General features: G+C 48.4%; 1 protein-coding gene across 1 annotated transcript in view; it reads left to right on the top strand.

Annotated features, from left to right (window-relative positions):
• Window positions 1-22,465, top strand: part of CLCN1 (chloride voltage-gated channel 1) — a 77,462-nt gene that overhangs the window by 3,869 nt on the left and 51,128 nt on the right. The window contains exons 2-3 of the mRNA XM_054016377.1: window positions 19,900-20,053; window positions 21,804-21,950. Of these exons, the coding sequence (XP_053872352.1) occupies window positions 19,900-20,053; window positions 21,804-21,950 (301 nt within the window). The remainder of the gene's footprint in view (window positions 1-19,899; window positions 20,054-21,803; window positions 21,951-22,465) is intronic.

Genomic DNA, 22,465 nt, shown 5'->3' with positions numbered 1-22,465 from the left:
GGGCCAGGGAGGTTCTGGAGGGGGCAGTCAAGAAACGGGGGGGGGCTTTTTGGGGAGAGTGGAGAAAGTTTTGGGCAGTCAGGGTACAGGTAGGGGGTAGGGTCCTGGGGGGCAGTTGGGGGGGGGTCTTAGGAGGGGGCAGTTAGGGGACAAGGAACAGGGAGTCTTAGGTAGGGGGTGGGGTTCTGGAGGGCAGTTAGGAGCAGGGGTCCCAGGAGGGGGCAGTCAGGGAACAAGGAGCGGGGGGGTGGGGAGCTGGGAGTTCTGGGGGGGGCTGTCAGGGGGCAGGAGTGGGGAGAGGGATCGGAGCAGTCAGGGGACAGGGAGCAGAGGGGTTTAGATGGGTTGGGAGTTCTCAGGGGGGCTGTCAGGGGGCAGGAGTGCGGAGAGGGATCGGAGCAGTCAGGGGACAGGGAGCAGAGGGGTTTAGATGGGTTGGGAGTTCTGGGGGGGGGCTTTCAGGGGGTGGGGAGTGGTTGGATGGGGCGTGGGAGTCCCAGGGGTCTGTCTGGGGGTGGGGGTGTGGATAAGGGTTGGGGCAGTCAGGGGACAAGAGGCAGGGAGGCTTAGATAGGGAGTGGAGTCCTGGGGGGCAGTTAGGGGCAGGGGTCCCAGGAGGGGGCAGTCAGGGGACAAGGAACGGGGGGAGGGTTGGGGGTTCTGGGGGGGCGGGAAGTGGGAGGGGCAGGGGCGGGGCTAGGGCGGGGCTCCTCCCGTCCTCTTTTTTGCTTGCTGAAATATGGTAACCCTAATGACATAACCTCTTGTGCATATATGTGCATGCACACAGCCTCCCACCCTCCCACTCACAGAGTCTCTCTCTCTCTCTTGCTCTCTGCCACATACACACACACAGACCCTCATGCACACGCACTGTCTGATGCATGCCCACAAAGAATCATCTATACATGAACACTGCTGCACAGTGGAATTTTGGATCATTCTCTCTCTACATCCGAAATAAGATGCTTTCCCAAGGAAGTTCCAGGTGCTGCAGGCAGTGCAATGAGCAGGTTGTGAGTCACACTAGAACAGTCTCCCACTCTGAGTCCCCCACTCGCAGCAGGGAGTTCTCTGAGCAGTGGTGGGCAAGCATAAGGGGAATTGGGAGGTACAATGATTACCAGGAGATTGCTGTGGGAGATATGGTGAATGAGGCAATGACTTTATGTCCCATCTGTTAAGTCTAGAGACTTATCTTGACATTTAAAATTACACATGAAATGAATATGGTGAGGTCTCAAACATCAAGGCCAAGAGGAACTGTGGCCACATCACACTGCTAGTTGAAGTAGGACTGCAAGAAGAGCAGGACTGAGGGGCATTGGGAGGACTGTGCAAGGAGCCCAGAACTGCAATAGCAGGGGGCTGCAGGGCGGGACTGAGGGGCATTGGCAGAGCTGTGTGGGGAGCCCAGCACTGGGATAGCAGGGTATGAGGAGGCAGCTGTTAAGGCTAAGGTGAATGGGAATCAGTTCATGTTTTGGACTGAGTTATACTGGCAACTGCGTGCAGTTGCCCAGGACAAGAATAGCAAATCAATAAGTCTTGTGAGATCATCACTATGTACATACATTTTCCCTGGTGCTCTCTCCAGCCTCCCTTAGAATAATTCAAGCCATGAGGCTTCCCCCACTTCCTTTGGGAATCTATTCTATGCTCTACTAGATTATGAGATTTCAGCATTAAAAATGTTTTCTTATATCCAGCTTGAAATTTACCATTGCCCAATTTCATTCCATTTACTCTTAGCTTCTTCTCCCTCCTTGGTGTTTACACCCTTCAGATATTTGCAGACTGTTATCATGTTCCCTCTTAGTCATCATTTAGCTGAGCTAGACATACTTAACCCTTTTAATCTTTCCTTTCAAGTCCATCCCTCCAGCTGCTTCTCAGGATCCTCTGCAATTTTTCTGGGGTTTTCTGGTACTGAGGTTGCTCCCTGTGCTGAAAAAGTGCAGTCACTGAACTAGTCCCATCCAGAGAGGGACTCTCTCTCTCTCACACACCCCACCCCCAGTCAATGGCAGGAGACCTGTTGTGCTATTTTTTTTACTTATACATCTCTTCTCCCCTGACAGAATGGGGAGTTCCTGGCATATCGCAGTTTTCTAAGTACTAGGAATGCCAGATGCTCTAATTTTCAAGGCTCTGTCCTACTCTTTACTCCTACCCCTTCCTCCTTATGATCTCAGACAATTCCAGAGGTCTGTAGAAGCACCTAGAAGCCTGGATATTTGGCCTGCAGTCAGGAGTGGACATTTAATGTGATTTTTGATATCTCCTGCTTCCAATTGGGCAGGAACTGTTGTATGAATGGCCTTTCACTTGGGCTATTCCAACCTTTCCGGAGCATCCAGTCTAACCAGCCTGAATCAACTAATTTTTCTAGCCACTACAGGTAGGCTTTTTCACCTGGCCTCTTCTAGTTCAGATTCCTCCTTCTTGCAAGACTCTTCCCCAACAAACACACACACACACAAGCTCCAGACAGATTTTAACCCATCCTCACTGGACAGACCTTTCTTCTGAATCCTTTCCCTGTCCCCTGGGACTAACTTATTTTCCTCCAAGTCCTGACTCTTTCATCCTCCTGTCAAATGAGGCTGCCCGGGCAAGTGCAGCAGGAGGCTGACTAGCTGGCAGCAGCACTCAGCTGAGTGGTCCCCTGGGGCTTCTGTTTTCAGTCCTCTTTAGACCCAAGAATCCTGGCTGGACCCTGGTGGAAAGGTACTTTTAAGTGAACTCTAAGCAGTCTGGTTTGAGCATCGTACATGGCTCAGAGTCCAGTTCATAGCTTGAATGCTGTTTATTTGACCTGAACCAATGACAGTCCATCCCTGGTCCGTGTGTGATAATGGAGCAAACATTAGGTGAGGTGATCCAGATACACTCAAATCCAGTGGCCGGGTGAAAATCCACATCACAAATGAAAGAAGGTGCATGGTCGGGTGGCCAGAGCAGATAACTGGGAGTCAGAACTCCTGGGTTGTATTTGTGAAGCTGATACTTATTTGCCATGTGAGCAAGTCCCTTTCCTACCTGATGCCTCGGTTTCTCTCTCCGTAACATGGGCTTAATAATATTGATCTACCTTGCCTCAGGAGGCTGTGAGGCATAATGTCTTCAGGTTTCTACCGTGCTTTGAGATCTTTGGATGGAAATGTCTGACCAGGGAAACAGTTAGTAATTAAATGAAACTGACCCTCTCTTTCCCAGACCTGCCTGCAGTGAGCTCTGAGCAACTCTGCCCAGCACATTTATGTTTCATGGTATGGGCAGTTGTCCTTGTGACAACCAGCTGGGGTCTGGAAGAAGAAAAAGGAGGAAGAGATCTTCTTCTGTAACTCAGGGTATGTCTACACTACGAAATTAGGTTGATTTGATAGAAGTCGATTTTTTAGAAATCAATTTGATACAGTTGATTGTGTGTGTCCCTACTAAGCACATGAAGTCAGTGGTGTGCGTCCACAGTACCGAGGCTAGCATCAACTTTCAGAGCGTTGCACAGTGGGAAGCTATCCCACAGTTTCCGCAGTCTCTGCTGCCCATTGGAATTCTGGGTTGAGCTCCCAATGCCTGATGGGGCAAAAACATTGTTGCGGGTGCTTCTGAGTACATGTCGTCAGGCCCCCCTCCCTCTGTGAAAGCAACGGCAAACAATCGTTTCTCGCCTTTTTTCCTGGGTTACCCGTGCAGACGACATATCAAGGCAAGCATGGAGCCCGCTCAGCTCACTGTCACCGTACGTCTCCTGGGTGCTGCTGGCAGACGCGGTACTGTAGTGCTACACAGCAGCATCTCCTTGCCTTGCCTTGCCGGCGGCAGATGGTGCAATACGACTCTAAACCGTCGACGTCGTCTCGTTGGTGCTCCTGGCCGACCTCGGTGAGGTCGGTCGGGGGTGCCTGGACAAAAATGGGAATGACTTCAGATCATTCTCTTCTTTAAGTTTCATCTAATGGAGATTCGGTCTTGCCTGGAATATCATGCCAGCAGGGCCGGCGCAACCCATTAGGTGACCTAGGCGGTCGCCTAGGGCACTAACATTTGGGGGCAGTGACCGCAGTGGCTGGATCTTCAGCCATCCTGATCATCGTCGATATGTCGGGGGCAGTATTTCAGGGGCGGGACCTTCCGCCGCTTAGGGCGGCAAAAAAGCTGGCGGCATTCCTGCATGTCAACTGGAGGCTTTTGCCTCAGGCTGCTCTCCCAGCTGGCAGCACCGTGCGGTTGCACCTACCCCAGCCTACCTCTTGTTCCCATGGCTCATGAAGCCTGGACAGTAGTAAGGAGCAGTTGAACTATAGGCTGAGCAAGTACAGAATGGTGGTAGAATGTGCCTCTGGACATTTAAAAGCCCACTGGTGCTGTTTGCTGACTAGGCTGTTTGCGATTAGATTAGAAAAGCACAGCAGGGCGCGCTGCACATCAGAGAAGCTTTGAAAACCAGTTTCATGACTGGCCAGGCTACGGTGTGAAAGTTCTGTTTGTTTCTCTTTGATGAAAACCCAACCCCTTGGTTCACTCTACTTCCCTGTAAGCCAAACGCCCTCCCCTCTCCCCTTTGATCTCCACTTGCAGGGGCAATAAAGTCATTGCTATTTCAAATTCATGCATTCTTTATTAATTCGTCACACAAATGGGGGTATAACTACCAAGGTAGCCCGGGGGGGAGGGGGGGAGGAGGGAAGCACCGGGAGGGGTGGGGGAGGAGGGGAGGAGGAAAGGACAAGGCCACACTGCACTTCAAAACTTATTGACTGCCAGCTTTCTGTTGCTTGGGCAGTCCTCTGGGGTGGAGTGGTTGGGTGGACGGAGGTCTCCCCACCGCGTTCTTGGGCGTCTGAGTGAGGAGGCTATGGAACTTGGGGAGGAGGGCGGTTGGTTACACAGGGGCTGCAGTGGCAGTCTGTGCTCCTGGTGCCTTTCCTGCACCTCAACAATATGCCGGAGACTATCAGTTTGATCCTCCAGTAGCCTAAGCATTACTTCCTGCCGCCTCTCATCATGCTGACGCCACCGATCATCTTGATCCCGCCATCTCTCCTCTTGCTCCTGCCACCTGTCCTCATGTTCATTTTGTACTTTCCTGCACTCTGACGGTGTCTGCCTCCACTCATTCTGCTGGGCTCTTTCAGTGTGGGAGTACTGCATGAGCTCAGAGAACATTTTGTCATGAATGCGTTTTTTTCGCCTTCTAATCTTTGCTATCCGCTGGGATGGAGATGATACGGGGAGCGTTGAAACATTTGCAGCTGCGGGAGGAAAAAACGGAAGAGTAGTATTTAAAAAGACACATTTTAGAGAACAATGGGCAGACTCTTTCACGGTGAACCAAGCTGTTAACATTACATAGCACATATGCTTTCTTTACAAGGTCGCATTTTGCCTCTTATATTGAGGGCCTGCCAGTTTGGTGTGAGAGATCACACATGCAGGGTCAGCGGGCAACAGATTTCGGCTTGCAGGCAGACATGGTAAGCCACAGTCTTTTGGCTTCTTTAACCTTCATAACATGTAGGGATGGTTTCAAACACCAATGCCCTCATTTCCCATACCAAGCACCCATTGGGTTGGCCATTTAAAATGGGCTGCCCATTTAAAAGGAGGGGCTGTGGTTTTCGGGTTAACGTGCAGCACAAACCCAACTAACTCCCCCGCACACACACACAATTCTCTGAGATGATCGCTTCACCCCTCCCCCCACCGCGTGGCTAACAGCAGGGATGATTTCTGTTCAGCCACCTGCAAACAGCCCAGCAGGAACGGCCACCTCTGAATGTCCCCTTAATAAAATTCCCCTATTTCAATCAGGTGACCCTGGGAGTACATCCAGGAGAGCTTCACTGAGATGTTCCTGGAGGATTTCCGCTCCATCCGCATATACGTTAAATGACTTTTCCAGTAGCTGTACTGGCCACCAATGCATCCCAAGTCTTCAGGGCAAATTAATCATTACACACGCTTGCTTTTAAACCATTTATTATATTTACAAAGGTACACTCACCAGAGGTCCCTTCTCTGCCTTCAAGTCTTGGAGCCCACCTTGGGTGGGTTGGGAGGGTACTAGATCCAGGATGAAAAAGAGTTCCTGGACTTCGGGAAAAACTATTTCTCCGCTTGCTTGCTGTGCGCTATCTTCAACCTCCCCATCATCTTCCTCGTCCCCAAAATCTGCATCCCTGTTGCGTGACAATCCATTGAGGGAGTCCACGCACAGGGCTGGGGTAGTTGTAGGGGCACTCCCTAGAATGGCATGCAGCTCATCATAGAAGCGGCATGTCTGGGGCTCTGACCTGGAGCGGCCGTTTGCCTCTCTGGTTCTTTGGTAGGCTTGCCTTAGCTCCTTAAGTTTCACGCGGCACTGCTGCGGGTCCCTGTTATAGCCTATGTCCTTCATGCCCTTGGAGATTTTTTCAAATATTCCGGCATTTTGTCTTTTGGAACGGAGTTCTGATAGCATGGATTTGTCTCCCCAACAGCGATCAGATCCAGTACCTCCCGTTCGGTCCATGCTCTAGCTCTTTTGCGATTCTGGGACTCCATAGTCACCTTTGCTGATCAGCTCGCCACAGTGGCCAAACAGGAAATGAAATTCAAAGGTTCGCGGGGCTTTTCCGGTCTACCTGGCCAGTGCATCTGAGTTGAGAGTGCTGTCCAAAGCGGTCACAATGGAGCACTCTGGGATAGCTCCCTTAGGCCAATACCGTCAAATTGCATCCACACTACCCCAAATTCAACCCAGCAGGGTCGATTTTAGCGCTAATCCCCTCGTCGGCGAGGAGTACAGAAATCGATTTTAGGAGGCCTTTAAGTCGACAAAAATGGCTTCGTCATGTGGACGGGTGCAGGGTTAAATCGATCTAACGCTGCTAAATTCGACCTAAACTCGTAGTGTAGACCAGGGCTTAGTGTGGATTATTCCTGCTCGTGTTAATGGCTGGGGAGACGGATTTATCCTAAAAGACTGGCAGTAAGAATGAAATCCCTTGTTCTAACTCCTTGTCCCTTTCTTCCCTTGTCCAGAGACTTGGCTCTATCTCAGCGTACAGACTGCCTTTGCCTCCCAAAAGTGCCCAACCTGGCCCCACTGCAGGTTTCCTTCCCTCAGTTCCCAACCCCCTTCCCACAATGCTGAGGCCTCCAGTTACACAACATTCCCACTACAGAAATGATCTAACACCCTCCAAGTACTCAAGATACATACTAACCCCTCCTCCCCACTCCTTAGTCCTTCCAGCTTCTACTCCTCGCCCACTAGTTCCCTCCTTGTCCCTGAATGGCCTACAGTAGCGTTGCAGCAGACAAGGTGCATTTCTGGGGTGGAGGAGGGATAAGGAGCATTTCCAACAGCAGGATAGTTAGCTGAGGAGCATACCCAGCAGGTGGAGTGGAACCATACAGTGTGCAGGGGGAACTGGGCAGTCTCTGACAGCCAGGAAAACACCTTGGAAAAGCAGTGACTGAGTGAGGGGAGCATGATAACTGCTTACAAGTGTCTCCAGAGTGTAAACACCAAAGACTCTAGAGAGGGATTGTTCAGGCTGGTACAAGTGCAGATGGCTGAACTTCAGCAAATGGGGGACATTTTGGGCTGGTGAGAGTCCCCAAGGGATGTGATGGAAGCCCCATCTCCTGGGGCACTTACAAATGAGGCTGGACAAACTGTCATGAATGGGGCTCAGGGTAACTCATGATGCTTTATGTCTCTCTCTTTTATATCCTGTGATTCTCCCGCTGAAGTGTCTGGTTCTGTTGTTCCAAGCAGGGCCCATCCCCCTCCTGGCACTCAGAAAATCTTAAAGGACTCGTGTGTGTGGGCTGGAGAGGGGGAGGAGGGCTACATTCTGGGAGGTGTGAAGTGCCAAGACCTCAGGACATGCCACCAGCAGGGGAACACGAGCTCCAATAAGCCCTCAGGACAAAATCGGGTCATTGAAGGGCATGTGATGAGGAGCCACCTATTCTCAGCTTCTCAAACAAATCGCTCCCCACCCTACTTGCTGAGCCCAGAAGGAGGGAGGGCAGCTACTCCCTCTGGAGCCCGATACCCTACAAGAGAGCACAGCCAGGATCTCTCGAGTTTCCATGTAATCCCTGACTTTCTAAGAGTACCTGGTCTCTGAGGACATTAAAGGGTGGGGAAGTCATGCTGTTCTGAGCTGGTCCATCTCAAGTGTGTCCCTGCCTAGAGATCTCGCCATCTCCCTCCTGCTCTCGCTCTTTCTCTCTGTGAGGTGGTATGGCTGCCAAGTTTGGTGCAGCTCGATGTGGGACATTTTATATAAATTATTTAATTTGCATATTTGTAATTAATTTGCACATAGCCTTATACTTTCAAGCAGTAATGGGGATAGGGTGTGGAGCCCCAAAGAAGTAGGCATCTCTGGTGGAGGAGGTGTGGAGGTGTGTGGGTGGTGCGTAGCGGTCTGGGTGCTGGAGAGTGGTAGGTTGGGTGGGTGCTCAGTTTCTGAGGCCTGTGCTCAGACAGGGTGGTTTGAGGGAGTGGCTGAGGCCAGCACTAGGTCTGCCTCACATGTCTCTGCTGATTCTGCCTGTTGTATCCCTCCCCACTGGAATCCAGCAGGGGTAGCTGTGAGAGGGAAGGCAGAGTGGCAGTCCCACAGCCACCCACCCTGGCAGGAAGAGCAGTTGGAGGCAATACTTGCAGCCATCTGGATGTGTGAGATCTCAGCTGGCTGCAGGGAGATGTGACGGGGCTGCCTAGGCAGCCCTGAGGGCAGCACCCTGCTGTGAGCTGCACCAGTCCCCTGTATGTATTCCCTAGAGATTCCCCAAATGGTATCTCAGCACATCTTTCTCTTCTGCTGAAGAGAGCTGGAGACACCTGTGGTTGCATCTGGTACCCACAGAAGGGGGTCTCAGAGGAGATTGAAGGCTGGCTGGCAGGCGGTGGAAAAAAGACTGAAATACTGAGCAAACCCCTATCCCTGCCACCTTCAGACAAATTTTTTAAAATACCATTTAAAAAATGCACATTCAAGCAGATAGAGTTGGCTTTAGGCACCTGCAATTTCTACACTGAAGCGTGGAGCTTTCACCTATCCCCAAATTCCCAGGACACCCGCAGGGTTTATGAATCCCCTGTGGGATGACTAAAGTCATAAGATAATTTCAAGAGTCCCATGCACACCCACAGCTGCTGCAGCCTCCACTCCCTGGGGAGAATGCTGTGTCTTCATGGCATCACAATGCAACAGTGAATGAAAGCCCCATTGCAACTCATGGGATTTCATGTCAATACCTGAGGGCATCTGTGTAAGCGGGGGAATGGTCCCGCTATTGTGGGGAACTTTCCTGGCTTATCCACTACCCCAGTGAAGTGGGCTAGCTAAAGGATCTGAGTTATCGCTCCCACTTCCTTTACCCAGAGGCCTGCTTGACCTCAAGGGCTCCCCTTCCCTCTCCTGTGTGGCAGAGTCCTTGTAACCTCAACAAGGCTAGGTCCAGGATTCCTGGGGGGCTCGACCCCCAACCTTGTTGTGGTCACTTAGGGCAGGGGCTAGTATGTTCCCATTCCTGGGTGCTCTCTCTGCACTGTAAAAAGCAACAGAGGGTCCTGTGGCACCTTTAAGACTAAAGCACTGGATGCTTCTCTGACCCACTGATCATTTCATACAGTTCAAAGCAAATACAATTTATTAAACAGCAATCAATTAAAAAAATAAGGAAAAAATGGGAAAGGTTAAAGGAAAACATGCCACCCTGCTCTATGACACGGGAACATCACAACCAGCGTCTCTGGAATGTAAGGGAAGTTCACAGTTTGTTCCTTACAAGTCCCAGACCTCCTTCTCAGGCCCTGGCTGTGCTGCAGGGATGCTGCAAGTCAGACACTTGCTCTGGCGGTGGCCACACACTCTCAGGCTGTAGGTGGCAGGACCCTTCTTCCCAGTGTCGCCCCCGCCCTGTCAGGTTACGATCCCCCTCCAAGTCTGGCCTGCAAGGCGTCTTGGCTGGGGGCATCTTCCTGCACTGGGCCCTCGCTCTCCCCAGCTGCTCACCGCACCTGGTTCCGACTGCTCCAGCTTTAGCTCCACCACTCTGTCTCAGCACGGCTACTGCTGCTCTGCCTCCAGCTCCCTGAGCTGCTTCTCTGGCCCCTCTGGCTCTGGTTGCTACAGCTCTTCCCCCAGCACAGGTCTGCTCTGTGGGCTGCTTCTGTGACTCTGCTCCCAGCACTGACCTGCTTCCTGGGCTGCTTTTCTGGCTCCTCTGGATCTGACACAGCTCTGCTCGGGCCCCTACTTTCTCCTTAGCTCGGTCCCACTCTATCTGACCCAGGCAATTCCAGCTCACACGGAGGATGGGGCCTCCCTGGCCTCCCGACTCCCTGATTAGCCTGTCCACCCTGTCAATCAGGCTGACCTGGAGCATTGGCCTCTCCCCATTGATTCTGGGGACTGTCAGTCTCAGGGTCCTGATTTCCCATCGACCCCTCCCCTTTCTTTTGGTACTGGGAGCTAGCCAACCAAAACACCCCCACTGAGTTTTAGTAAGGGGAAAACAGTCCCCTTACATCTGCGCCAATTCCAGGGAGTGTCTGTAACCAGAAGAAATTTCACATTTGATTATACCATACTGTACGTCTCTATCTATCCGCTGGCTTATTTGAGTTACCCACACCACTCTATGCAGCACCTGGCCTTTTCAGAAGGTCTCTCCTCCAACTATTACCAGGCATAGCCCAGTTTAGCTTATGGGATTTGCAGAAGTAATAGCACCTGAAAGGAGTATGTGTGCAGACCATGCATTTAGATTAAAATACAGAGGGCTAAATTCAGTCCTGGTGTAAGTGTGTGCTCTTTCAGTGAAACCAACTGCTTTGCACGAGATCTGAATCTGGCCCATCTCTTCTAATAGAGGAAGCAGGGTCACACTAGTCAGCCCCATGAGGTGGAGTGGATCCACAGCTGGGGCATAGGGACAAGGAGTGTGATGTGAGCAGGAGTGAGAACACTAAAGACTTTTGACGGGGGAGTCAGGCCGCCCTGGAGAGGGATCTGAGGATGTATACACCTTTACCTGTATTATTACTATTGTTAAGCTCACAACAATACCCCCATGGGCTTTACAGAATGAGACAATGCTTTCCCAGTACGTGGTGCCATGTCTTGCAGAGGCAACGCATGGGGGGTGGGGGGGCGGCATGCAGGGTCATATGCCCACCCCCACCTCCCAAGATATCTTGATGGGATACAGTGATTTTAGTCAATAGGTCGATAACAATGGTCAATGATGGGATATTAAAAGTTACTACAGAGAGCTTTTCCAGAAGGTCTGGCTAGAGAATTTTGCCCGCATGCTCGGGGTTCAGCTGATTGCCATATTTGGGGTCGGGAAGGAATTTTCCTCCAGGGTAGATTGGCAGAGGCCCTGGAGGTTTTTCGCCTTCCTCCGCAGCATGGGGCAGGGGTCGCTTGCTGGAGGATTCTAAGCGACTTGAAGTCTTTAAATAATGATTTGGGGAGTTCAACAGCTAAGTCAAGGGAGAGAATTCTTCCAGGAGTGGGTGGGTAAGGTTTTGTGGCCCGCATCATGCGGGAGGTCAGACTAGATGATCATAATGGTCCCTTCTGACCTTAGAGTCTATGAGTCTATAACCCAGCCACCTCCTGTCCCCCAGCTCCAGAGTGGGTAGGAAGGGGGTAAGCCCTAAGGACATATTGTGCACCAGGGGTAGGGTGACCAGACGTCCCGATATAATCGGGACTGTCCTGATATTTAGGCGTTTGGCCCATGTCCCGACCCAAGTTTTGTCCCGATATTTCGCACTCCGGGTTTTTTTTTCTCCGCCAGCGTCCCGATATTTTCTTCCTCTCATCTGGTCACCCTACCCAGGGCCCAGGGAACCTGACTGCAGGGGCTTCAACGAACCAGCCAGAGAGGTGGCTCAGCAGGGGAGGGTCAGAGCAGCCCCGCACTGCCGGGGGGCAGGACCCAGGGTAGGGGGAAGCAGGTGAAGAGGGTGCTAAGTCCCTGCCCCGGGGGGTGCTGTGGAGTCTGCAGGTTCAGGGCAGGAACAGGCTGGAAATTGTTTCCCTCAACACCACAACTCCAGAGCCAGTGGTGGATTAATGATTTTGCCTCCCCTAGGCTCTGAAATAATTGCCGCCCCCAGTGGCTGGCCCCATATGAACTTGTTTTAGTTTTAGTCTGTATAGCGCGGTTTCGGTTATAGCGCGAGACCGCGCATGGATCCAAAACGCCGCGTTCAAGCGGGGGTCCGGTTTTATATCAAATATTTATTTTCTATTTTATGTAGATACAATGAAAGAAATAAAAGTATTTGAGTAGTAAGTAATTACATTTGTTTACGCCTACACCTTTGAGCAGCAAACTTATTAATTAATTCTGTATAATCCAGAGAAGTTGTAAGATCCTTTTCAATTGTCAGGAGAAAAAGGGAGTTTAATTTTTCATCACTGAGATTAGCCCTCAAATAGTTTTTCACCCTTTTTAATGCCAAAAGTGATTGTTCTGCTGAACAGTTTGTAGCAGGTGTGCAAACGAACATTCGGATGGCAATATCAAGATTTGGATATACTGAATGAATGTTTCGATTTCGAAGAAGGCTGCAATATCTTATAATTGACTTCTTTTCATTTTCAGAAATTTCGACACCTTCCAAATACGATCGAAAATGTAGACACTCATTTACGAATGATTCTTCTAAATCTCCTTGGTAGCATAGCTGTAATTTTTTAGCATGAACTGTTATATCTGCTGTTGAAGTATTGGTAATGTTAGAGAGAAACTGAAATCTGCCATACATTTCTTGATACGCAGTCTTCAATTTCAGATTTTTCTTTGGCTTTCTCTTCATACATATCAAACAAGTCCCGTATAGAGTTAATGTATCCTATTAGTGAGTTGTAGAGTTCTACAACTGTCTGTATATCAATATAAACATTTTGCAGTTTTTGGCTAGTTATATGAAATCTTTCCAAGAGTGAGCTCCAAAATACAGCCATAAAAGCTGCCTCAAGTTGATCGAGTTTTTGCTGCAGGCCTGCAGCTTCATTACGTGTAACAGGTTTCTCAGTAGCATCTTCCTTTATTGTATTTAGGGCTTTAATTATAGCATTCCAGTTTTCACTCAAATTATGACAAGCTTCCACTCGAGATGACCAGCAAGTCTCAGAAAGTCTTTTTATTACTTTACTGCCTGGCTTCAAATTAGATAGTAAAATCTCCCACCGGTGAGTAGAGGCAGAAAAAAAATGAAGATAGATGTTGGACATTTGAGAAAAATGAACATGCTTCTTGACAACTTTCTGCTGCACATACTCCAACCAGATTTAAAGAATGCGCAGAGCAAGGCACATACAGAGCATAAGGATTTATATTCTTAATTCTTGCTTGCAACCCGCTATGTACACCAGACATGTTAGTGGCATTGTTGTACGACTGGCCATGGCAGTTTGCGATATCTAATCTATAACAATTCAAAGTTGAAAGTACAGCATCAGCTAACTGTTCTGATTTGTGGCCAGTATTTGGTAAAAAACAAAGAACCCTCTCTACTGGTATGCCATCATCGTTTACATATCTCAGTATAAAAGCCAATTGATCAACATGATATATGTCGGGAGTTGAGTCAACGCTTATCAAGAAATATTTGGCTTCTTTTACTTCTTTAATAATATTTGAGATCACATTTGAAGCCAATGTTATAAATTCATTACATGTATAAGATGAAAGATAAAATACGTTACCTCGACCTTCATTTCCATAATGTGCAATGTGACTTGCTAAAAATAGGTCGAATTCTGCGACAAGCTCAAGGGCCATCATGTAATTGCCATTATAAGGTGATCCAAATTTTTCCACCTTACCTCTAAATGCAAGTCCTTTGCTTTAAAGTTTCTTTACCACTGCTACAATCCTCTTCAACACATTTCTCCAATACATAATGTCTTCTTCCATTTGAAATTTTAAATTCCTATCAATTCTTCCGGATATCTCGCCTCTCTTCACCGTTGTCAGTACACACGTTTTATGTTCAGTCGAATTTTCATGTTCACGTAGTCGAGCTGATATGTTTTTCCAGTCATGGTATCCACTCGTCGCCAGACTAGAGATCCCTCTGAATAATCGACATGGGGCACAAAACACGGCTCTTTTGCTCTCCGAATATACAAGATATTGCCGTGGCTTTACTTCACCGTTTAAAAGATGTTGTTCAAACACATTTTTTGTTAGAACACGCATTTTATCAGTATATTGTCTTTTTGAGTTAGTAAAATCACTATCGATATTTTGTTTAATACCATGCGTTGATAAATACTCAGTTGTAGCATCATTCAAAATCCATTGGGCCGGGTCGTCACTTATGGTAGATATTCCAATGTCAGATTGAATTTCTGATTGATGTGATTCACAAATCTCTGCAGTATTGTCAAAGATATCCAGAGCAACATGATTCCCGGTAGTCTCTGATACGCTAGTATTTGTAACATTTTCTTCAACACTAACCGCAGCCAGAATTTCTTCATTAGTTTTAATATGTACTTTATACACATCAATATTTTCAATATCAACACCAATATTTTCACTTTTTACTTCACTACTTCTTTCAACTTTTTTTTCTGTCTCACTGTCGGCACTAACTGATACAACAAAGGAATCAATTTTGCGCATTTTTGCTATCATTTCATTTTCCCTTTTTTTCTTCTGTATAGCTTTTTTTTTTTAACTGAGCACCGCTTAATTTCTTCCTTCCGGTCATATTGTTAATTAATGCTTAGGATTGTCGCGACTCCAGTCCTGGGTATGTTGTTTACTAAATGGCGTCTCCGTTGCGCCGTCATTGGTGGTTTCAATACACGCTATCATGATTGGTAGAATCGCGGCGCGCGATGCCGCGATTATAAAAATGCTGGGCTGCTATTTTAAATTTGCCACCCCTGCAAATTTGCTGGCCTAGGCCTTGTTGGCCTAGGAGATAATACGCCGCTGTCCAGAGCTTAGCTGAGGGGCAGAGAGTGCTAGTGCTATGCAGGGCTTTGGCAGTGGAGCCAGTGGCGCAGGGCAGACTGGGGCCGGGTCGCTCCACTGACCGCTGCCTGACCCCTGCTGCAGTCCTCAGGGGAGTGGGGGCGGGCCTGGGGCGAAGCAGGGGTGGGAAGAGGTGGGGCTGGGGCAGAGCAGGGGCGGGGGCCAGGGAAGAAACGGAGCAGGGGTTGAAGCAGCATGCAGCTGCGCAGGGCACCAGGAAATATGGTGCCCCAAATTTCTTGGTGCCCTACGCAGCTGCGTACTTTGCATATGGGTAGTGGGAGAAGGAAGGAGCCTGATGGCCAGGCTGTGGTGAGCTGAGCGCTCCGACCAGGGGCTGGTTCTCTGCACAGTGCTGGGAGCAGATGTGCCCCGCCGGGAGCTTAGGGGGCAAAGGGGCAAATCAGGGAGAGGACAGTGAGAGTGGGAGCACATAAAGGGCCAATGGGTGGGCAGCAGAGGCCACATGTAACTGGCTGCCGCCTGGTGCCTGCCAGCACTCACCAACCACCACAGCTCGCAATGCACAGCCAGTGCTGGCCACACTGCAGGGGGTTCTGACGGATCATCAGGGGGAGCAGCTGGCCCCACACACTACATCTTTGCTCTGTCACCAGCCTTACACACCCACCCCCATTGTCAACCACTGGACCCCCTTCCCACTCACTGCTGGTGGCTGGCGAGCAGGGATCCAGCCAGGAGCAGAACCCGCCAGTACTGATTTGGGGGGGGGAAGAGACAGAAAATATGGGACAATTTTCCCATTTTAAAGAAAAAGTCAGGACACCTGCAGGAGGGCTTAAATACGGGACATCTGGTCACCCTAGTGTTTCCCAGCTTGAGTAGACATTCCTGTAATGGCTCTGATTGAGCTAGTGCGCTGAGAATAGAAGTAGTCAGGGTGGTGCAAACGGCAAGCTGCCACAAGTATGATCCCGTCCAAAATGCAAGGCACATACTCTGGGCAGCTAGCCCCTCCCACCACTGCATCTGCACTTCTATTTTTAGCACCCTAGCTCAGTCAGAGCTATGCAGGTATGTCTACTTAAGATGCTAATTACACCCTCAAGCTCAAAATGTAAACATATCCTTAGTGTTTACCATCTCAGTGATTCCAGATCAACTGTACTCCGTTTACAAGTAAAAGAGTTTTCATTTTAAAAGCAGCATCACAAAATCCCTGTGAGATGTGAGGGTCAAGATGGGGCCTTTTCATGCTGCAAAAGAACATAAGAACATAAGAATGGCCATACTGGGTCAGACCAAAGGTCCATCCAGCCCAGTATCCTGTCTACCGACAGTGGCCAATGCCAGGTGCCCCAGAGGGAGTGAACCTAACAGGTAAAGATCAAGTGATCTCTCTCCTGCCATCCATCTCCACCCTCTGACAAAAAGAGGCTAGGGACACCATTCCTTACCCATCCTGGCTCATAGCCATTAATGGACTTAACCTCCATGAATTTATCTAGTTCTCTTTTAAACCCTGTTATAGTCCTAGCCTTCACAACCTCCTCAGGCAAGGAGTTCCACAGGTTGACTGTGTGCTGTCTGAAGAAGAACTTCCTATTATTTGTTTTAAACCTGCTGCCCATTAATTTCATTTGGTGGCCCCTAGTTCTTATATTATGGGAACAAGTAAATAACTTTTCCTTATTCACTTTCTCCACACCACTCATGATTTTATATACATCTCTTATATTCCCCCCTTAGTCTCCTCTTTTCCAAACTGAAAAGTCCTAGCCTCTTTAATCTCTCCTCATATGGGACCCGTTCCAAACCCCTAATCATTTTAGTTGCCCTTTTGTGAACTTTTTCTAATGCCAGTATATCTTTTTTGAGATGAGGAGACCACATCTTTATGCAGTATTCAAGATATGGGCATACCATGGATTTATATAAAGGCAATAAGATATTCTCTGCCACTGCATACTGCGTGGATGTCTTCAGAGAACTATCCACCATGATTCCAAGATCTCTTTCCTGATTAGTTGTAGCTAAATTAGCCCTCATCATATTGTATGTATAGTTGGGGTTATTTTTTCCAATGTGCATTACTTTACATTTATCCACATTAAATTTCATTTGCCATTTTGTTGCCCAATAACTTAGTTTTGTGAGATCTTTTTGAAGTTCTTCACAGTCCGCTTTTGTCTTAACTATCTTGAGCAATTTAGTATCATCTGCAGACTTTGCCACCTCACTGTTTACCTCTTTCTCCAGATCATTTATGAATACGTTGAATAGGATTGGTCCTAGGATTGACCCTTGGGGAACACCACTCTCCATTCTGAAAATTTACCATTTATTCCTACCCTTGTTCCCTGTCTTTTAACCAGTTCTCAATCCATGAAAGGATCTTTCCTCTTATCCCATGACAACTTAATTTACGTAAGAGCCTTTGGTGAGGGACCTTGTCAAAGGCTTTCTGGAAATCTAAGTACACTATGTCCACTGGATCCCCCTTGTCCACGTTTGTTGACCCCTTCAAAGAACTCTAATAGATTAGTAAGACATGATTTCCTTTTACAGAAACCATGTTGACTTTTGCCCAACAAGTTATGTTCTTCTATGTGTCTGACAATTTTATTCTTTACTATTGTTTCAACTAATTTGCCTGGCACTGATGTTAGACTTACTGGTCTGTAATTGCCGTGATCACCTCTAGAGCCCTTTTTAAATATTGGCGTTTGTAAGAGGGTCCGGACTCACCCCTGGGGCGCCTCCTGCTGGTCGTCCAGGGAATTAGCTCACCAGCCTCTGGAGTGCCCTCTGCAGGCCAGTGATCCGCCTTTCCTCTTCTCTGGCCCCCGTGTCCCTCCTAGGACCCCGGTGCCCCTTGCTCGGTGCTGCTGTTGTACTTAAAGTACTGCACAGGATCTTTTTAGGGGGAATAAGACAAAACGCTACATTTATTAGTAATACATGTATTCATTAACACTGTATTATATGCATATAATATATTACACTTACACTCACACACACACACAAACACACTCCGTCTTGTTGTTACCAATTAGTTGCTCCCCTTAACTTTACTGGCCAGGTGAGTTAGATGGGGGAGGGGGTGGAGCCGGGCTTCTGCCGATTCGGATCGATGCTCCCATGTTGACAAGACGAGACCCGGGGTCCTCTGCAAGACACCTCACTTTTATAGCAGCTTTCCTCTTATGCAAATTTATACCAGATTTAAACTCTGTGTCTGTGTTCATTGGTCCTTTGTGCTGCTTTTTTTTGAGTGTTGTTCCAATGCTGCAAAGAGGGTGTTTCCAAAAGAAGGTGCTTGCTTTTAACCCCCGAGGCCCTCGGTATGTTTGCTTGTTTTTAATGAGCCCACTTGACACGTTTTATTGTCCTTGGATCTGGCTCCCAGCCCCTCTCCAACAGTTGAGGCTGTCTGGAGGTGCTGCCTTCCATGCCTTGCTCATCCACACCTCATTCATTCAACAGGGCAATTGATTAAGAGTGGGGGGGGGGGGAGAAGAGAGCTCTTGTTTTACTGCTAGCAAAAAGAAATTTTTCTTTTATCATATTTTATTTTTAGGGGCTATAATATTATACCAAGGGCAATGCAAAGTTTCTAAATGAGGCTTTGATACAAAGTTCCCTGAAAACAGAGGTCACACGTGGGTAGACCCACCACAAGGTTATATGAAGAGGCACAATGTAAAGTTATATGAAAATTATCAGAGATTTATCTACATTGTCCCCCTTTTGACCTCTCAAGAACAATTCTTGAGTGGTCACCATATAAATCTTTTGTATTTGTTGCAAACAAACCAAACAATTATAACCAGGTGAATATAACTAAAACCATTACAATTGACTAAACACCAGATATAACAAACACAAATGCAAACAATTATAATTATAATAATTGGAAATACAACAAAACCATTACCATTACAATAATTGGGTACATTGACAAACAAAATGAGGCCCAAGAATGACCAGACAGACCTGCGGGTGGCTATATTACAACAGAAAAACTTCAAAAACAGACTCCAAAGAGAGACTGCAGAGCTAGAATTGATATGCAAACTAGACACAATCAACTCCGGTTTGAATAAGGACTGGGAATGGCTGAGCCATTACAAACATTGACTCTATCTCCCCTTGTAAGTACTCTCACACTTCTTATCAAACTGTCTGTACTGGGCTAGCTTGATTATCACTTCAAAAGTTTTTTTTCTCTTAATTAATTGGCCTCTCAGAGTTGGTAAGACAACTCCCACCTGTTTATGCTCTCTGTATGTGTGTATATATATCTCCTCAATATATGTTCCATTCTATATGCATCCGAAGAAGTGGGCTGTAGTCCACGAAAGCTTATGCTCTAATAAATTTGTTAGTCTCTAAGGTGCCACAAGTACTCCTGTTCTTCTTCTTGCTAGGAATGGAAGTTGTTGGGAGTCTGTAGCCCTGGAGAAGGCACTGGATTGTGGCCTGGCCCCAGCAATATGGTGAGAGGAGACAGACATGTTTGAGGGAAGATCAGTCACATGGAGTATGTAGTATTCATGCCACCCACAATCCCAGACCATGTTTGGTGTGGAGGGGAGCTGCTCACAGAGATCACGCCCAGTCATAAGTGGCTGGAGATGATGGGGAGAGATTGTAGGCAGGGAACAATGGATCAGTTACTGTGGGTGTGAACTCGTTTCCTCCCAATAGGTAGGGACCAGCAGAGGAGAAGGACAGTGAGACAAATTCTGTCTGTCTGGGTCTTCCTGTGTTTCTGTCTTCTCTGTTTGGGTTTGCTTGGGTCTCTGCATCTGAATGACTGTGGAACTCTCTGTCCATCTGTGGAGCTGTCTGTGAATTGGGATATTAATCCTGCTTTTCCCCTCTCATCTTTCCCTCTGCCGGCTCCTCTAGCTCTATGGGCAGTACACAGACCAGCTCTCTGACTTTGCACAGAAGGAAGCGGCAAAACTACTGAGTGAGAAAGAGACCCCAGGGAACAGCCAGAGCCCCCAGAAACGGGACAGCCAGACAGAGGTCAAAGAGGAGCGGTACTCCAAATGCCAAGGTAGGACCACTCAGCCCCACTGGACAGACAGGCTCACTTTATTACCAAAAGATGGACAGACTGCCACTGTTCAAGCTGGAGGTGCAGAGGGATGGAATTCAAGTGGGGCAAAAGGGGGACAAGTGAGCCTTGTTCCAGGAGAAGGAGGAAGAAGTCCCACTGGGTGGAAGAGGAGAAGCTAGCAGAGGCTAAATTTCCTTTCCCACTTTCCCCCCAGGAATATGTGTGACAGCAAGGGATAGTTTTTCTCAAAGCAGTCTCTCATTCCATCACACAGTAGGTTACAGATCTCCTGTCCAGGATGGAGAGGCCTTTCTCACACTTGTGGGATCATTTGAGGAGATCTCTCCTTCCAGTGCACAAGAGGTTAAACTCCCCATCCTGCCCATACTGCAGAGGACTTTGCAGTCCTGTATAGCGCAGAGATAGGAGCCAAGTCCTTCAGCACTCAAACATGATGTTTCCACAGGAGCTGCTTGTGATGGGATCCCCGGGGTGCAGCCTGGGACTGTGGGACCACTGTGCCCCCTGAACTCTCTCCAGCCTAGGCTATCTCTCACAATGTCTTGCTAGCAATCAACAGCAAGTCCCTCCAGGCGCTGTGAGCACTCAGCACAACAGCATGTGGAGCCCCACACCCAGCTATATTGCATGAGTGCTCCCAGAGCCATTCATGAATCACACAGAGAAAGGCACCAGAGCCAAATCCCCCCAGCTCCCAGCACTATACCCCAGGAATATACTGTCTTGCACTGCTCAAGACGAGCAATGCTGATTTATTAATTGGTTCACCACTTCATCAGTGGAAAGTGGATATACACCAGCCTTTGCAAAACCTGAGCAGATTTACCACACACTTCATACAAACTCGCTGGTAAAGATAAACAATTAAACAAATTTATTGACTACAAAAGATACATTTTAAGTTCTATTAAGTGATAGGCAGAAAGTCAGAGTTAGTTACTAAAAGAAATAAAATATAAGCACGCAGACTACACTTTCAACCCTATTAGACTGGGCAACATATAGATTAAGCAGTTTTTCTCACTCCACTGGATATTGCAGTCCCTAGTATTACAGATTTCACCCTTGAAATCTGGGCCAGTCCCCGCAGTTGGTGTCCTTGTTGCTTGCAGGATAGGTGGGGGCAGGGGAAAGGCCCAACATGTGGCCACTGAGTTCTGTTTTATACTCTCAGTCCTATGTGCTTGGGGAGCACAAGTCCAGGCATGTCTGGGGGCATTGCTGAGTCTCCAGGCAAGGCTGAGCAATTCCCCTGGTATGGCCTCATGCAGGTGAGTCATTGCATTGTAGCTCCCTTGCTGGACAATGGTGTTGATGGGTTGTTTGATATCCTGCCCGGAAATTGGTTACTTTCCTTGCTGTTGCCTCTGGGGAGCTAATATCTGGCTGATTCCCCAACTTATAGCATGTTTTAGTGACAACCATACAACACAATCTCACAACTTCATAGGCATTAATGATATACATATATGGATAGAAAAAATGACTTTCAGCAGATTATAACCTTTTTTTTGATACCTCACATGGCTTGCTTTGTATGCAAGATCACAATTATATATAAATGAGGAATATAGGGGTTACAGGGTGCTCCCCCAAGGTATAGAATGTCACACTGCTATCTTGCCATACTCAATAAGGGAAAGAAGAGACAGACAGGGGGCTTCCTCAATATTTCTTGACCCTCCCTAGCTTAACCTCTTGCCTCAAGACTCTTTCTCATCCACAGACTGTGCTAGAAACATTCAGAAATACGTTACCAAGAAGCTTGGAGAAGACTGGATATTCCTGGTTCTGTTGGGTCTGGTCATGGCGCTGGTGAGCTGGGGAATGGATTATGCCAGCGCCAAGAGCCTGCAGGGTGGGTCCCATTCAGGTGTTATGAAACTGACTCATAAATCACATGAACAATTCACTTCTATGCCTAATATCCCATGTTCAGCACCAACTCCCTGCAGCACATGGCCCCATAGTGCCATGCTGGGACATTGGGGTCAGTACTAACTCCCAGGGCAGAATATCCCCTAGTTTGTCACCCATACCACTCCCTGAGCACAGCTCTTCTCGCTGGGGCACTGGGATCAGTACTGACCAGAGGGGAGAGTATCCTCTAAAGCAGGGGTCTCAAACATGCGGCCAGGGGTGGGCAAACTACACCCGCAGGATTGCCCCCCTCGACCCCCACGCTGGCTGGCATCACATCCCTGTGGCTGGGGGGAGAAGCAGAGGGCTCCGTCCGTGTGTTGCCCTGGCTTCCAGGCACGCCCCCCAGCAGCTCCCATTGGCTGGGAACGGGGAACCACGGCCAATGGGAGCTTCGGGGGAGGTACCTGGAGGAGCGGCAAGCAGCGTGAAGAGCCCTGCATCTCCCTCCCCTAGGGGCCGCAGGGA

The sequence above is a fragment of the Malaclemys terrapin genome, chromosome 1 (assembly GCF_027887155.1).
Source record: "Malaclemys terrapin pileata isolate rMalTer1 chromosome 1, rMalTer1.hap1, whole genome shotgun sequence".
Taxonomy (NCBI): Eukaryota; Metazoa; Chordata; order Testudines; family Emydidae; genus Malaclemys; species Malaclemys terrapin.
The sequence above is the reverse complement of the archived record's forward strand: the minus strand, read 5'-3'. Positions and strand labels throughout refer to the sequence as shown.